The sequence below is a fragment of the Balaenoptera borealis genome (genome assembly GCF_965194805.1).
Source record: "Balaenoptera borealis genome assembly, chromosome: 10".
NCBI lineage: Eukaryota > Metazoa > Chordata > Mammalia > Artiodactyla > Balaenopteridae > Balaenoptera > Balaenoptera borealis.
Window position 1 is genome coordinate 86,122,163 of NC_138874.1, and position 17,014 is coordinate 86,139,176.

The following is a 17,014-nucleotide window of genomic DNA, read 5'->3' on the forward strand; positions in this document are numbered from 1 at the left end:
GTAAAGAAAACATTTCATCACAACATAACTATCTTATATTAGCATCAGAGAAAGATAATTTGGAGCAGTCTTCAAAGAAATGTAAGAACATGGCTGTTGGGAAGTGCCTGGTGGTCCAGTGGTTAGGACTGCGAGCTCTCACTGCCAAGGGCCCGGGTTCAATCCCTGCTCGGGGAACTAAGGTCCCCATTTGCCATATGGTGGGGCCAGAAAAAAAAAAAAAAAAGGCTGTTTTCAGATGCCAGTTTTCTCACACCCGGAGGAGAAGGTGTGCAAATCTCAGAGGTATGGGAACCCCCAAACAAGAGGAGAGGCCTCAGAAATCTCGTCTGGCTTGAGACAGGAAATAGGATACATGGTCACATGAAAAAGAGACACCACACTGCCTTGAAGTCTATTAATTTATTGGGTGAAACGAAATCATTGTCAGACATATTAAATTTGGTTTGGTTCAAGTTTGGCTGATGTCCATTTGCAGCAGAGATGAATGGAGGAGAAGAGAAGACACAGTGATGCTGGTAACGGGACACTGAACAAAACCATCTTCTGTTAATTATAAAAGCGGGCATCACACAGCCAGCGTGAGTCAGTTAGCTGACGAGCAGGGATAAAACCAAAGCGAGAACTTTCTAGATAAGAGAAGCCAGAGCTTTCAGAGGACAAGATGCAGCAGGGGCTCGTTGGGAGACCAGCGTTCGGTGCAGAGCTGCCGGCTCACTTGGGGAACACGGTGATCACATCGTAGCCCTCGGGTGGAGTGACCCGCTCCCGGGCGTGCTTTTCACAGTAGATCTGATCCTCCACAAAGAAATGGCCCTTCTGTTTCAGGTTGGTGCCACAGTCGGTGCACACGTAACACTCAGGGTGGCGGTGACGGTCCCGCAGCTTCACAAACACGCCGCTGCAGGAGGGAGGGAGGAGAGGGGCTCCTTTAGTGACAAGCACCTGAAGGGGGCACCAGGCCTGGGGGCTCCTCCCAAGGGGCCCATGTGGCAGATCAGGGCCTCCTCCCAAGGGGCCCAGCTGGCAGATCAGAGCCTCCTAACTGGCCTCCAGTCATAAAGGGGCTTTCTCATGCCTGGGGTCCAAAGACATTACCCTTGAAGCCTTCGGGAAGTCCTTCCCACTTCAATAGAGCAGCCCTGCTTTCTCTGGTTTTACATGTTCATACCCTAAGGGTTCTACAGCCAAGGAAAGCCTTCACCACCTGGCTCTGGGACACAGGACCTACCTGGCCTCTCTGCTCCATTTTCCAGGCAGGATTTTTTTCTCCATCACACCCGAAATGTGCAACATCCAGCACTTTCCACATTTTCATGGTTTACCCAACCTGCAGGGCCTCTGATGCCCTGGAAGGCAGATACTCACACAATGCCGGTGCCACACTTGTCACACATGGGCAGCTTCTGGGCATTTCCAATCGATGCAGCCACTTTGGTGACTGGAGGCTTAACACTTCTGAATCCTGAGGGCTTGTTGGGATCCCCTAAAAGGAGGAGAACACTTGGGTTGGCCGGAAGTGTAGGATTGCATAAGTATCATTTAGCTCCTTCAGATTCACTTATATGTATGTTCCAGCAAGGTCATGGGCACTGAAGTCAAACAGACTTGACTCTGCTGTGTGATCCTGGGCAAGTTACTTCTCTGGTCTGCAGTTTCCTTTTCTATGAAACAGGAGATCATTTCCCCTTCACAGTGGGACAAAAAGATTTAAAAAGACACATAAAGCCCTCCCTGGCACATGGTCAGCCCTCAAAACACAAATTACATTACATGCTGATTAAATACATGCAAACACTGATATGGGACTTAAAAATGCTTTATATAGATAGAAAAAAATAAATAAAAATGTCTGATAATCGAAAGGCAATGTAGTCAGATGCCAAAAGAAACCCACATTACAAAGAGAACAAAATCATTATAGTAGAGTGTGCTACAAGCAGCCAGATAAAAACCACCTGCTACAGGGCAGAGTCGGCAGCAGCCTTCCTGCAGTCAGCTTTCTGTGTACAAAACAAAGCTCCTAAGTTGCTGGGTGCTGAACTGCCTACAGCCCAGTTCATCACCTGTGTACAGCCCTGTGTTATGGTAGCTATTAATAATGGTAAGCTACGAAAATTACTGTTATCGCTATATATTTGGCTGGCTGTGTTTCCACATCACATTTTCTTTTACTGTGATGTGGCCTAGCAAGCATTGTTAGGTTTGTCAGCTATTTACACATGTCTCTCCGTCTGGACTGCAAATTACTGGAGCACCAGAACCCTATTTCATATATTTTTCAATACTCCACAGAGCCTACCACGGGCTTAACAAATAATAGAGGCTCAATAAATACACAAGAAATAGATGATGAAATGCCATGACAAATGCATGATGGTCCCTCTCTTAGTCCAACATGCTTTGGCTCAGGAAGCTGGAGAAGTCTCTACACTCATGGTTCTGAATGGGCATCTGTGAGCATCCTGGGCACCAGGAGAGATTTCATAAAATTCACAGACCAGGCTCTACCCCACACCTGCTGAAGGAGCATCTCCAGGTGCAGGGGCCCCAGGATCCTGTTCTATACTCCAGGTTAAAATCCACTTCTTTAGACTAAGACAGCTGTTCTCAAATGCTGTTGTGCATCAGAATCACCAGGCAGGCTCATTAAAACCCGGATTGCTGGGCCCACTCGTAGAGTTTCTGATCAAGCAGGCCTGAGGTGGGGCCCAAGAATTTGCATTTTTAACAAGTTCTCAGGGGCTGCTGCTGCTGGTCCAGGAACCACACTTTGAGAACCACTGAATAAGAGCGAAAAATGGCTTTCTGTGTCAGGTGAGGGGGCGAGGAGAGGGTCATCCCGTATCTGCAGCCATGCTGGGTAATCTGGGGCCGACAGATGAGGACCCTAGCTTGCTCGTCCTTTTCAAAAACGAGTCCCCATATGTTGGCTGGTGCTTCTGAACCAAAAATTGAGATTGTGTGTGACATAAGGGGCATTTAGAGTTGGCTAGGCGTGGTAGACTGTATATTTTATCTGCAGTTATCCGTACCCTCCCATGCTTCCCAGTAGGTCAGTGAGTCTCTGCTGGTGGTGATCTTGTTCCCTAGCAACAGTTTTGGTTGTCTCAGTTGCAAGGGAGTGCTATTGGCATCTAGTGGGTAGAGGCCAGGGATGTGGCTGAGTGTCCTGAAACGCACAGGACGGCCCACCACAAGGACTCACCTGGCCCAAAGTGTCAGCAGCACTAAGGCTGAGGAAAACTTGCTCTTGGTGGAGTATACTCCCCCATCCCATCGACTTTGGGTTTGGCCACAAGACTTGCTTTGGCCATCGGAGTGTGAGCAGATGTGAGCCCTCTTTGGGCAGAAGCATGAAGTGCACTTGTGTGGCTTAGCCCTAACCCCACTGAGCTGCTGCCCTCTGCCATAGGAAATCTTGCCATGTGCAACAACACGGATGGACCTGGAGGGGATGACGCTTAGTGAAATAAGTCAGGCAGAGAAAGACTAATGCTCTGTTATCACTTATATGTGGAATCTAAACAATAAAACAAACAAATGAATAGAACAAAACAGAAAGGGACTCACAGATATGGAGAACAAACCAGTGGTTACCAGTGGGGAGAGAGAACGTGGTGGGCAAGATAAGGGTAGGGGATTAAGAGGTACAAACTACCATGTACAAAATAATAAGCTACAAGGATATACTGTAAAGCACAGCAAATATAGCCCATATTTTACAATAACTTGAAACAGAGTCTAATCTATTAAATCACTATGTTGTACACCTGCAACTTAGTAATATTGTACATCAACTATACTACAATTAAAAAAAAAAAAAAAAAGAACAGCAAGCCCTGGAGAGTGACACCGCTCTCTGCTGGGCTCCCCGATAAAGCCCGCCTCGCTGCAGCTTGTTCAGCTCTGCAGCGCCACCTGCTGGCTCCATTTTCTTCTCTCACCTATTCAGCCAACACTGCAAATGCAAAAGAAATTTCCTTTCTTCCTTCCCTCTCCACTAGCTTACAGTAAAAATAGCTCCTTTCAGACTGTGGGCTACTACAAAAATTTTCGAATATCTCTCCTTCCAATGAAGCTTGCATCTCAAAGCTTTTGGGAAAAATGTGACAATGAATGGAGTAAAGCACAGCCTTTTTACTATCCACTTCAATGCTCAACAACCCTCTGTGACTACATTACCTATAGAATCAAATTCATGGTCCTTAACCTTGCACCTGGTGGTCCTCCCTGATCTGACTGCAGACCATCTGAGGATTTTCCTGGAAGCCTGGGAACCAGCCAAAATGAGCCTAGATGCTTCCTGAGCAAGTCTCCAGCTTTCTTATCTCAGAGCCTGGGGTCCCCACTGTGTTTCTCAGTCCATGATGGCTGGGGACAGATGAATGAATAAACAAGATGCAGTGTATACATACCACAGAATATTATTCTGCCTTAAAAAGGAGGGAAATGCTGGCACATGCTACAACATGGGTGAACCTTGAGGACATTATGCTAAGTGAAATAAGCCATGTACAAAAGGACAAATACTGCATGATTCCACTCATATGAAATACATGGAATAGTCAAATTCATGGAAACAGAAAGTAGAACGGTGGTTTCCATGGGCTGGGGAGGAGGGAGCCATGAGGAGTGGGTGTAGAGTTTTGGCTTTGCAAGCTGAAGAGTTCTGTGGATGGACGGTGATGGCAGCACAACAGTATGAATGTCCTCGGTGCCATGGAATCATATGCTTAAAAATGGTTAAGACGGTAAATTTTGTGTTAGATGTATATCCCCACAGTGAAAAAAATATACAGCCTCCTTCTCCCTGCAATTTTTAGAACTTGATCCAGAGCAAGAGAAAGTGTGAGGAACCCAGGACCCTTTCTCCTAGTCCAGAGGCTGAATTTCACCCCAAATGAGAAGACCCACATTGAGTCTGGAGATTTATCACCAAGCCCTGCTGCAGCCAAACCTCCCTCGGGGGCCTCACTGACTGTGTGCCTGGCACATTACACGCACCGTTTCCCTTAAGGCTTTAAACTACCCGTGAAGTAGCCATTATTAGCCTCACCAGATGTGTGCAGAGAGAGTAGGACTTAGAGAGACGAGCCACTTGCTGGAGGTCTCGTGGTGCGTCTCGGGCAGATCCTGGACACCAGTGCTGGTGGTGCAGCGCTGCTTCATGAACCACAGGCCTTCTCGAATGACAGTAACCCTCACGGAGTGCCTTTACCATGCACCAGCCACTGCCCTGAGCTTTGACCATTTCATCTCAAATGAAAACAGGTATTTGAGCTCCCTCACTTGAGAGCCTTCTGCATGTGGTAGATGTCTGGATTGGAACTTATGCTGTTCCATTCAGTGAAAATTTAATGCAAGTGCATATTAAGAGATAAGGGAGAGACCACAAGATCTATTATCTCCCTTTTCCTTTTTAACAAAATTTTTATTTTCTTTGGAGCAAGAAGGTATCCAGCCATCCAGCCCAGGCGAGAAAAACTATAATTCTCAGACTCTCTTGCAACTAGATGGGGCCATGTGACTAAATTCTGGTCAAAATATAAGTGGAATAGTCATGTGGGACTTCTGGGAAAAAGAAAGCTGGTTCCTCTGAAAGGGGGATTTCCCCAATTAGCCCTTCCCCTGTTCTTCCTTCCTGGTCCCTGGAAGTAGGCATGATGGCTGGAGCACCAGCTGCCAACTAGAACCATGAGGTAGCCTTGAGAATGGAAGCTGCTGGCTTGGCAGGTAAGAATACCGGATGGAAGGGATGAAGCATGAAGAGCAGGGAGCTGCCACCTCAGGGCAGCTCAGTGATCCTGGGCTTCAAGTCCTTCTCTGTGACCTCTGTGACCTGAGGGCATGCAGTGAGGTGAGCCCTGCAATGTCTGTCTATGTTCTACTTTGGGCTGGAATGGACTGACTTTTTCTCTCTTAACTGAAGGGTTTTGCACCCACTTACTCAGAGTATAGTTGTGGTTTCTCACGTTTTGAAAAACCATCATCCTCTAGGGTTGGCCCCCAAGTCATCTGTCAGTTGGGCTAAGGCTGGAACTTAATACAGAGTATATGACTCATTCCTTCCAAACTGCACAGGTACTCCAAGCAAAGGGGGAAATTGCTGGTAGGGACAATATCCTTCTAGCATAAAAGAAGAATTTTCCTAATATCCTGTGCTTGTAAATTGCCAGTTTCTCTAAAGAACCACCCAAATGGGGAGGAAGCTTGGGTGCGGAGTGTGTTCAGGAGGGAACTTTCAGCTCAGGAAGGACTCCTGGGATGCCAGCTCTGCAGCTGGGGGCTTCCTGGAGGAAGGTGACTCTTCCAGAGGGCACTCAGCTCTGACCCTCACTGGCCGCCCTGGGCAAAGAACCAACCCCTCAGGAGCCTGGCTGAAGCAGGTCTCAGAAACAGAACAACCAAGTGTCCCTCCCAGAAGTACCAACTCTCTTCACAGGCAGGCACACTGGGAAGAAGAAGAGAGCAGGAGAAGGCAGGGCTCCGGTGAGCCTTGTGGAAAGGGACAGCGCAGAGTGTGGAGGGTTGGGCCTCATTGAGACCAGGAAGGGCTGCAAAACCCAACTCCCTAGAACTCACTGGGAGTTAGGCTGATGACGAGAATCAGAGGCACTTGTGAATGACCACGTGGGAGGTGGGCAAGCCCGAGAGCTGTCGCTCACAGGTCACCTTTGTGAGAAGGGGAAAAAAACATCTCTTCTGGGCTTCCCTGGTGGCGCAGTGGTTGAGAATCTGCCTGCCAATGCAGGGGACACGGGTTCGAGCCCTGCTCTGGGAGGATCCCACATACCGCGGAGCAACTGGGCCCGTGAGGCACAACTACTGAGCCTGCGCGTCTGGAGCCTGTGCTCCGCAACAAGAGAGGCCGCGATAGTGAGAGGCCCGCGCACCGCGATGAAGAGTGGCCCCCACTTGCCGCAACTGGAGAAAGCCCTCGCACAGAAACGAAGACCCAACACAGCCAAAAATAAATAATAAATAAATAATTATAAAAAAAAAAACAACTCTTCTGCAACACACCCATCTGCCAGAAATTTCTCCTTGTTGTTGTTACAAAGCTATTGAGACAGCTTTGCTGCCACCCACTTGAAAATTATCGTAAGAAACACAGAGTGTATGATGTGTAGAGGGCAAAGACTATCTCCTGAGACCTGCAGAGCCACATGTGTGGCCCTGGGCACCTCGGGCATTGGAGCTCACGTGTGGACAAGCTAAGGCTGGCCTGGAGCCTCTTGATGAGGTCTCAAACATCATAACAGTTACGAAGCACCTACTGTGTGCCAGTCACAGTGACGGGTGTTTTGTGTAATTTATAACATTTGATCCACACACCAGTCTTAGAGGAAAGGATTTTCATCCCTGATTGACATATGAGCAAACAAGCCTGGAAAGGTTCAGAGACTTGTCTAAGGTCACTCGGTGGGGGGATGTGGCCAAACTGAGGGCCCTCCGGTTCTCAGGAAGCCATCCTCCCTAGAGCAAGAACAAGCACGTGGCCCCAAAGTGAAGTTCAGAGCCTGGCTTCACTACTGCTGATTCATTTCATTCTGCTTGTCATTCATATCCCATGGCCTTCACGCACTCACACGTGCCAGCCACCACAGAAACATGGTGTGTGGGCTCAAACCAAACCAGTGGCCAAGGGACAGACGACAGAATCCCACAACAGTCAAGCTCCCCATGTCCTCAGCCTCCCCATGCGCCTGTGACAGGAAACAGCTAGGCAGGTGTGGCTGGGAGCTCATTCATTCCTCCCCCCACTCCACCCCCCTTTTTCTTTTTTTTTTGGCTGTGCCTCGCAGCTTGCAGAATCTTAGTTCCCTGACCAGGGATTGAACCCGTGCCCTCAGCAGTGAAAGCACAGAGTCCTAACCACTGGACCGCCACGGAGTTCCCTCTTTCTTTTTTTAAAAGAGCTTTTAGCCTTTTAAGAGCCATGTCTTGCAAAGCACACTGTGTTCTTTCCACCTCTTCAGGGCTGTGTTCATCTGTGTTTCAGCAATGACTGCTCCTCAGCCCAGGCCTTGAACAAGAGCCTCTGACCCCCCACCCCCCCCCCCCCACACACACGCACGCACACACACACGACTGATTACCTTTCTCCTCAGACTCCAGGATTTCCTGCAAAACCAGGAATGAAGTGGACTGTTTCGGAGGCTCATTTAACTCTTGTTTCTCCTGAAGCATCTTGTAAACTTCAGATTCTTTGTCAATGACGAGTCCGCTTGGAAGCTGAGAATGGTCTAAGCTGTGAAGAATGTTTGCAAGTTCATTAGGACATGTCAGAAGTTAGGGGAAAAAAATTCACCAGGCACCCCCTTCCAAGAGAAGGCACCCATGAATCAAAGGGTGGAGAGAAATGATCCCAATGGACGAAGCCTTCTCTTAATGCAGCCATAGACCTCCTGCCGATTCTGTGAGGTGTCTGTAGGCAGAGCTGGCTGCTGCTTCCAGACAATAAGAGGCTAGTTTTCCAGATAGTTTCAGTGATTCAATTACTTTTTAGCCTAATCCCATGGAATGGGAATGCCGTGCTTCTTTCAAAATTACATAAACAACATGATGTCGAAAGAAAATTTAGAAGAGGGAAAATGTCAACCACAATCCGAGCACTAAAAACTCAGCTGGGTCCCCTTAGTACGGGCTACATTCTTTCCCCAGAGCAGAAATCAGTGTTCTTTATTGCTGATGACATCGAAGGGCTCTCTCTGTCTCCATAAACTCTCCTAATTCTCACGGCAAGGAGCTCTGGTCTCTTCACCTACCACACAGAAGTAATAGTGTCTGCTCTGCTCAGTTCACACCGTTGTTGGCAAGGATGAGAAAGGCAAGAACTTTGTTTTCTGTTTTCTTGTTTTTTTTATTGGAGTATAGTTGATTTACAATGTTGTGTTAGTTTCAGGTGTACAGCAAAGTGAATCAGTTATACATATGCCTCTATCCATTCTTTTTTAGATTCTTTTCCCAAATAGGCCATTACAGAGTGTTGAGGAGAGTTGCCTGTGCTATACACAGGGTCCTTATTATCTATTTATATATAGTAGTGTGTATATGTCAATCCCAATCTCCCAATTTATCCCTCTACCTCCGCCCCCCCTTAACCCTGGTAACCATAAGTCTGTTTTCTACATCTGCGACTCTCTTTCTGTTTTGTAAATAAGTTCCTTTGTACCATTCTTTAGATTCCACACATGTGTGATATCACATGATATTTGTCCTTATCTGACTTACTTCACTCGGTATGACACTCTTGAGGTAAGTACTTTGTAAACAGTGAAGTGCTGTTCCGTTGAGCGGGGGACAGAGGCCTCAGCTCGGGCCCAGGGACGGGGCAAGCCAGGCCTTGCCGCCCACACCTCCCCCTGTCCTTCTGGGCTCCCCACGACAGGGTGAGACAGGCAGAGCTGGCAGCCTCTTTGCCCCAGGGCCCATTTTCCAGGGGAGACACCTCTGCTGCCTGGTTTCGGGGAAGGAGGAGAGTGAAAGGAGGTAAACTCCAGTCCGCTTTACCTGTGAAGTCTGTCCTGAGTCCCACCCCTTTGCACCACCCCCTCCTCCCCTGTCCCAGCCATGCCATCTGTTAACAGCACGGCTGACCAGCTTCGCAACTTGTCCCTCTGCCGCCACTCTCAGCCCCCCAGGACCGCCTTACTTTCTTGACCAGAGGCCAGAGTGGTATTTTAAACACGAGAATCAGACTGTGTGGGGATGTGGCTCCAAGTGTTCCCATCTGACTCAGAACCAAATAGTCACAGTTTTAGTAACAAGACACAAGCTTAACCACAAATTCACCTCCTTTGGAGTAAATATTCATTACAAAAAGTAGAAAGGCCCTACAAGATGTGGCTCTGCTCCCCTCTCCAAACACATCGCCTGGCACCCCTTGCTCGCTCCAGTGAGACCAGCCTTCAGGGGGTTTCTAGGACACACCAGCCTCAGGGCCTTTGCATATCCTGCTCCCTCTGCCTGGAACGCTCCCTCCCCAGAGAGCCCCGTGGCTCCCACACTTCACTCGGGTCTCTGCTCAGATGTCCCTCCTCAGAGAGGGTCCCCGACCCTCAACTTAAAACAGTCCACTCCATCCCTGTCACTCTTCCCTTTGCTCTGCTGCATCTTTCTCCATGTTGTTTCTCACTCACCATCAGTTATACTTGTTTCTTTATGGTCTGTCTTCCCCTGGAAAGTAAGCCCCATGAGGGCAGGGCCATGGCCTGCCTTGTTCACCACTGTGTTCCTGCCCTGTATCAGTGCCCGGCACAGGGCTGGGGCATGGTAGGTGTTAGAGAAGTGGATTAAGTGCCTCTCTCCTCCTCACTGCACCCTCTCCCTGCTCCTGTGGGGTCGCAGGGAATCCCCCAGGGCTGTGCCAGGGACATGGGCAGTCCAGCCTCCTGGGCCCAGACCACCTCCTGCCTCTCAGCCTCGGCTGCTTTTTCAGAAGCCTCCACCCGCTAGGGAAGAGGGGCAGTGTGCCCAGTAGAGCCAGAGAGGAAATACCAGATGGTGGTGCAGTTTTATCACCCACCCATTGCATAATCAGTTCACATTCCATTTTAAATGTGACTCAAGGCCCCGGCTGGAAGCAGGGTCACTCGCATCAGTGAAGCTCTAGGTTTTCCCTTTGACTACAACCAGGTTCTCACAATAGAAGACAAAGCCCTCAAAGAGTGACATCTTTTCTGCTGCTCTCAGGGAAGGTCAAAATGTAAGTAGAGAGATTCATCAGCTGGTCACTTGTGCAGGCCACGGTGGGGGGGAAGGGAAGGGAAGCCACCACCCCTGCCCGTCCACAGCCGCTGGTCTCTGTCCGTGTCTCTTTCCCTCCATCCCCCAGGCAGGTGATGGGCCACCCTGAGGAGCGGTTGTAACCAGGGGCCACAGTCTTCCTGTGGCCCACCTTTTTAGCCCTGTTGTCTGAGATACATGCGGGACTCTTTCTTTGGGTCTTGAGTTCTGAGCTTGCCCTATAATAAATGTATTATGTTATTTCGACAAATATTTTTTTCTATTACACTTAGAACTATTTTAAAATCAAGATCAGACCGTGGAATGTTCTTGGGGAGAATTTTTCCCCTTCTTTGGTGTATGTTGTTATGTCTGGAAGCCACCAAGGGACTGCTAAAAATGACAGAAGCCAAACTACAAGGTCATCACATATTCTTCCAGCAAATGGTCTTGGAAAGTATTTCCATGATTAGTGAAAAGAAAACAGCTTACTATTTATTCTCAAATAATGATAATATCTTTCTACCACTTGACAATTTATAAAGCACTTTCAATACCCATCGCCTTATTTGAAGCATTGATCTGCTTAATTCAAAGATAATATCCTAAGACCCAAGTCTTAGATGTTAGACTATCAGATATAGACAAATGACATCACAATATATTAAAAAAAAAATTCTAGGACAAAAACATGCATGAGAAATGGAGCCCCCAAAAAAAGCATTCTCACTTTTTATATATAGTAACAGCATTGAAAGGAAGAATTCTATAGTGATAAGCTCTCAAAAATATGAGCTACATGACTGAGTCACCAGGGGAAAAACTTCTGAGAGTGGGTCACTAAAAGTAAGCGCAGTCTTCTAAACCCAGTCTTTACAATTTTAATAACAAAATACAAGATTTTAATCAAATTTAACTCCTTTGGAGTAACTATCCATTACACTCTTCATGTTTCCTGCTTCTTGTTTCTCCCCGAATCAGACTTGGTGCTGAATGTATGCCAGTTCCCTAAATGTTTGTTTTCTTCCAGTCTTTTAGGCCCTGACTACAGGGCCTGTCTCCCCAGGGATATCACAGCCAGGTGGCGCTCTGCCTGATGAGGTGGCTGACGTAGCTGGGTGTTTAAGGCTGGTGGTCTTTAGAACGTCAGAAGAAAACTCCACTTGAGCTCGTTTCCAAGAAGAGGATTTCAGAGGCTGAGCCTGCAGACCTTATGTGACACAAAGGCCTGTTCCAGCCAAAAGAGCAGCTGGGGTGAAGGTCAGAAGGTCAAGGAGAACAGAGGAAAAGCACACCCATGGTTTTGCAACAGCAACCCTGGGATGAGCATCTACTCCATCAAAACAGTGAAGTGACTAGAGTGGGGACATAAGAGACTCTTTAATTTTTTTTTTTTTTAAACTTGAGCCATCACCCATGGCAGCAACTTAATAATCTGTATATAAATCTCAACTAAAACAAGGAAGCCATAAGAAAAAAATTCCCACTGCTGATAAAACCTTAATGGCATCATTTTCTCACATACTAAGTCAGCTTTGGTTCTGAACTAAAACTGCCTGTGTGTGTGACAAAGTTTGGGACGCAAAGAGGGATTACTTGAATTACAAGATGCATCCAGACGGGAGAAGACATTCTCTTCATAAAAATCGTTTTCCCATCTGGGAAGATGGAGTAGACATAAGTTTCCCTATTCCTCCCACTAAGTACAACTAAAAACCTTAGACATCCTATATAAGATGAACACAAGAAGACTCGGGGGGCTTCCCTAGTGGCGCAGTGGTTAAGAATCCGCCTGCCAATGCAGGGGACACGGGTTTGAGCCCTGGTCCAGGAAGATCCCACATGCCGTGGAGCAACTTAAGCCTGTGCACCACAACTACTGAGCCTGCGCTCTAGAGCCCGCGAGCCACAACTCCCGAGCCCGTGTGCCACAACTACTGAAGCCCGCGTGCCTAGAGCCCGTGCTCCGTGACAAGAGAAGCCACTACAATGAGAAACCTGCACACCACAACGAAGAGTGGCCCCTGCTCGCCACAACTAGAGAAAGCCCGTGCGCAGCAACAAAAGACCCAACGCAGCCAAAAATAAATAAATAAAATTTATATTAAAAAAAAAAAAAAAAGACTCTGAAAGGGGGACAGAAGAAGGCAGACCAGCCAGATACCTTGGGACCCAAGGAATGACAGTGGTCATACACTCCAGGCTCCAGTAGGGAGCCCGTATGTCAACCCCACCCAGCAGTGACAAGGCCACCACTCACCTGCAGTGAGTCCGTGGAGGCCATGTGGGTAGCCAGATCTCCCACTCCAGCAATAGTGAGCAGCCTCCAGTAACCTCCAGTGTCAACACAGCAGAATGGGGAAACTGGCCTTCTACCCCCACCTTGGTTAAAACCACTCCTCAAGGTGGCCCATCACCTGACCTGGGGATGGGAGGCTCCCACAGTCCCCTGAGGGTGGGAGGGAGAGAGACAAGAGCAGGGACCAGCAACTGTGGACATACAGGGGTGGTGGCTTCCCTTCCCCCCACTGCAGTCTGTTGCAAGTGACCAGCTGGTAAGTCTCCTCTATTTAAATTTTGACCCTCCCTGAGACCAGCAGAGCATGTTCATTCTGTGAGTTTCATTGCTGTTACTGACCTTGCTTCCAGCTGGGAACCTGAGTACTTCAAGTGCCCCAGGAGGCTGACAGGAAAAAGAAAAAGAGAGGAGAGGAAGAAGTAACTTGGGGAGAATTACCCAGGGAAAACCTATACCTCAGTTTTCTTTCTTTTTTTTAAATTTAATTTTATTTTTTATTTTGGCCATGCTGCGTGGCTTGCGGGATCTTAGTTCCCCTACCAGGGATTGAACCTGGGCCCATGGCAGTGAAAGTGCTGAGTCCTAACCACTGGACTGACAGGGAAGTCCCTCAGTTTTCTTTTTAAAATGACATGTGAGCTAGTTATACAATGAGTGGATGCAAAATGAGTGAGTAAACATAATTGGAATAATTCATTTGCACTTGTAAAAGTGTCTTCACCCCTAAAGATAAAGTGGTTAGATTTGCTAAGAAAACTGTCGGTAGCCATTGCCTGCATTCTTGAACCTGGGAGACAGCCTGGCAGACTGCAGAGCATATCGCTTTATTTCTCACAAATTAGAACTTGTTTACATACAAACCTATCCTTCTGTATTGATAAATTGCACCACCATCTGATATTTGTTCTTTGGCTCCACTGGGTACACTGTCCCTCTTCCCTAGAGGGTGGAGGCTTCTGAAAAAAACAGCCGAGGCTGAGAGGCAGGAGGTGATCTGAGCCCAGATATCCAGAAAAGGACTAGAGGATATGCTGATGGCAAATTAGCTCATGAAAAGATGTTCAACATCATTACCCACAGGGCAAGTGCAAATTAAAACCACAGTGATACATTACTACACACCTATGAGAATGGCTAGAATAAAAAATAGTGGCAACACCAAATGCTGGAGAGGATACAGAGAAACTAGATCAAACATTGTAGGTAGGAATGTAAAATGGTACAGATATTCTGCAAAACTGTTTGGTAGTTTCTGTAAAATTAAACATGGAACTACCTTATGACCCAGCAATTGTACTCCTGGTCATTTATCCCAGAGATGAAAATTTATGGTTACACAAAAACCTGTTCACAAATCTTTACAGCCACTTTATCCATAATAGCCAAAAATAAGACACAACCCAGATGTCCTTCAATGGGTGAATGGTTAAACAAACCGTGGTACATCCATACCATGGAATAAAAAGGAACAAAAGAGGATAGAACAACCAGACAGAAGATTTATAAGCAAACTGAGGACCTGAACCACACTATAGACCAGTTGTACCTAACACAGAACACTGCACCCAGCAACAGCAGAATATACATTCTTCTCAAGTGCACACAGAGCATTCTCCAAGATAGATCACAGGTTAGGCCACAAAAAAGTCTTCACAAATTTAAGAAGACTGGGGGCTTCCCTGGTGGCGCAGTGGTTGAGAGTCTGCCTGCCAATGCAGGGGACACGGGTTCGAGCCCTGGTCTGGGAAGATCCCACATGCCGCAGAGCAACCAGGCCCGTGAGCCACAATTGCTGAGCCTGCGCGTCTGGAGCCTGTGCTCCGCAACAAGAGAGGCTGCGATGGTGAGAGGCCTGCATGATGAAGAGTGGCCCCCACTTGCTGCAACTAGAGAAAGCCCTCGCACAGAAACGAAGACCCAACACAGCCATAAATAAAAAAATAAAATAAATAAAAAAAATAAAAATAAAAAAATTTAAGAAGACTGAAATTACCAAGTATCTTTTCTGACCACAGTGGAATGAAACTAGAAATCGGCAAAAGGAAAACTGGGAAGTTCACAAACATGCGGAAATTAAACAACCCACTAATGAACAATGAGACAAGTCACAACAGAAATTAGAAAATATTTTGAGACAAATGAAAATGAAAAAAATATATCAAAACTTACGGGACATAGCAAAAGCTGAGAAAAAACATTATAGTAGCAGTAATGCCTAATTTAAAAAGAAGAAAGATCTCAAGCAAACTTTACACCTCAATGAACAAGAAAAAGAAGAACAAACTAAAGTTAGCAGAAGGGGACTTCCCTGGTGGCACAGTGGTTAAGAATCTGCCTGCCAGTGCAGGGGACACGGGTTCGAGCCCTGCTCTGGGAAGATCCCACATGCTGCGGAGCAACTAAGTCCATGCGTCACAACTACTGAGCCTGCGCTCTAGAGCCCACGAGCCACAACTACTGAGCCCACGTGCCACAACTACTGAAGCCCGCGAGCCTAGAGCCCGTGCTCTGCAACAAGTGAAGTCACCGCAACGAGAAGCCTGTGCACTGCAACAAAGATTAGCCCCTGCTCGCCACAACTAGAGAAAGCCCGCGCACAGCAATGAAGACCCAACAGAGCCAAATAAATAAATAAAATAAAATAAATTTAAATAAATAAATAACGTTAGCAGAAGGAAGAAAATAATAAAGACTACAGCACACATAAAACAGAAAAGAGAAAAACAATAGGAAAAATAGAACAAACTTAAGAGTTTGGTTTTTTGAAAAGATCAACAAAATTGACAAACCCTCAGCTAGACTAAGAAAAAAAGGAGAGAAGACTGAAATAACAAAAAAATCAGGAATGAAAGAGAAGACACTACCATGCCTATAACAAATAAAAAAGATCATAAAAGACTATTATGAACAATTATATCAACAAACTGGATAGCCTAGAAGAAATAGATAAATTCCTACCAAGACTGAATCATGAAAGAAAAAAAAAATCTGAACAGACCTATAATAAATAACATGATCGAATCAGTAATCAAAAATCTCCTAACAGGGCTTCCCTGGTGGCGCAGTGGTTAAGAATCCGCCTGCCAATGCAGGGGACACGGGTTTGAGCCCTGGTCCAGGAAGATCCCGCATGCTGCGGAGTAACTAAGCCCGTGCACCACAACTACTGAGCCTGCACTCTAAAGCCCGCTCCTAGAGCCCGTGCTCTGCAACAAGAGAAGCCACCACGATGAGAAGCCCGTGCACTGAAACGAAGAGTAGCCCCCGCTCACCACAACTACAGAAGGCCCGCACACAGCAACGAAGACCCAACACAGCCAAAAATAAATAAGTTAAATAAATAAATTTTTTTAAAAAATGTCATAAAAAGTCTTAAAAAAAAAAAAAATCTCCTAACAACAAAAAAGCCCAGGACCAGATGGCTTCACTGGAGAATTCTACCAACTATTCAAAGAAAAATTAACACCAATCCTTCTCAAAGTCTTCCCAAAAAAATGGAAGAGGAGGGAACACTTACAAATTCATTCTATGAGGCCAGCAGTACCCTGATAGCAGAACCAGACAAAGATACTACAGGAAAAGAAAACTACAGACCAATATCCCTGATGAATATTGATGCAAAAATCCTCAGCAAACTGAATTCAACAGCACATTAAAATGATTATACACTATGAGTAAGTGGGATTTGCTTCTGAAATGCAAAGATGGCTCAACATATAAAAATCAGTCACTGTAATTAATACACTATATTAACAGAATGCAGATTAGAAGACAAAAACCACATCATCATTTCAATTGATGCAGAAAAAGCATTTGACAAAATTCAGTATACTTTCATGATAAAAACACTGAAAAAACTAGGAATAGAAGAAAATTACTTCAGCATAATAAAGGCCATGTATGACAAGTTTACATCTAACATCATACTCAATATTGAAAAAGTAAGTTTTTCCTCTAAGATCAGGAACAAGACAAGGATGCCCA

At 46.4% G+C, this 17,014-nt stretch overlaps 1 protein-coding gene across 1 annotated transcript in view; it reads right to left on the bottom strand.

Annotated features, from left to right (window-relative positions):
• Nucleotides 1-387: 387 nt before the first annotated feature.
• Nucleotides 388-17,014, bottom strand: part of PDLIM1 (PDZ and LIM domain 1) — a 47,117-nt gene continuing 30,490 nt past the window's right edge. Inside the window, exons 5-7 of the mRNA XM_082406576.1 lie at nucleotides 8,103-8,254; nucleotides 1,369-1,486; nucleotides 388-901 (exon numbers count right to left, since the gene is read on the bottom strand). Coding sequence (XP_082262702.1) covers nucleotides 715-901; nucleotides 1,369-1,486; nucleotides 8,103-8,254 — 457 coding nt within the window. The 3' untranslated portion in view covers nucleotides 388-714. The remainder of the gene's footprint in view (nucleotides 902-1,368; nucleotides 1,487-8,102; nucleotides 8,255-17,014) is intronic.